Consider the following 687-nt stretch of genomic DNA (forward strand, 5'->3'; position numbering starts at 1 on the left):
TCCTGTGATGCTGCTTCCTCTCTCAGCTCCGCCTCGGATGTTGCTGATTCTCCTTAAAGCGACACCAGGACTGAAGAACCGGGCCGAACCAGGACCAAGGAGCGGACCAGGATCCCTCCCCCTCCCTCCCCCCCCTCCGGACCGTGAATGCGTCACCGGTTCCTCCGCAGATGATGAGCTCAGCAGCGCGACCCGCAGCTAAAGGAGATCCGCCGCTTGAAACGGACCCACAGCCTTCCTCCTCCTCCTCCTCCTGCTCCTCCTCCTCCTCCTCCTCCTCCTCACTGATGCTCTGATCCAAACAGAACCAGGATGGTGCGGATCGCCAGCGCGCTGGGGCTCATCATCTTCAGCGTGGCGCTGCTCATCCTGTCCCTCATCAGCTACGTGTCCATCAAGAAGGACTTCCTGCTCGGACCCAGCAGGTTCGGAGCCAGCGGGGGGCCCAGGATGTACATGTTCCACACGGGGTTCCGGTGAGTCCAGGCCGGCCTGCGGACCGGAAGCTGCTCTGATTTTAAAGATGGAGGATTATTAGAGTCACTGAAGAGTCTGAAAACCGGGCCGGTTCTCCTGAGCGGACCAAAACCTGAGGGAGACATTAAAGAGACACTTCAGCTCTTTTAACGAGCGGTTCTAGTAAAGGTCAGGAACAGTAAACATCTTACCTGCAGCATACAGCTCAGC

The 687-nt window shown here is 58.2% G+C and overlaps 1 protein-coding gene across 1 annotated transcript in view; it reads left to right on the plus strand.

Annotated features, from left to right (window-relative positions):
* Nucleotides 1–294: 294 nt before the first annotated feature.
* Nucleotides 295–687, plus strand: part of st8sia3 (ST8 alpha-N-acetyl-neuraminide alpha-2,8-sialyltransferase 3) — a 10,962-nt gene continuing 10,569 nt past the window's right edge. The window contains exon 1 of the mRNA XM_017432913.3: nucleotides 295–476. Coding sequence (XP_017288402.1) covers nucleotides 313–476 — 164 coding nt within the window. The 5' untranslated portion in view covers nucleotides 295–312. The remainder of the gene's footprint in view (nucleotides 477–687) is intronic.

This window comes from Kryptolebias marmoratus, linkage group LG14, assembly GCF_001649575.2.
Source record: "Kryptolebias marmoratus isolate JLee-2015 linkage group LG14, ASM164957v2, whole genome shotgun sequence".
Classification (NCBI taxonomy): Eukaryota; Metazoa; Chordata; class Actinopteri; order Cyprinodontiformes; family Rivulidae; genus Kryptolebias; species Kryptolebias marmoratus.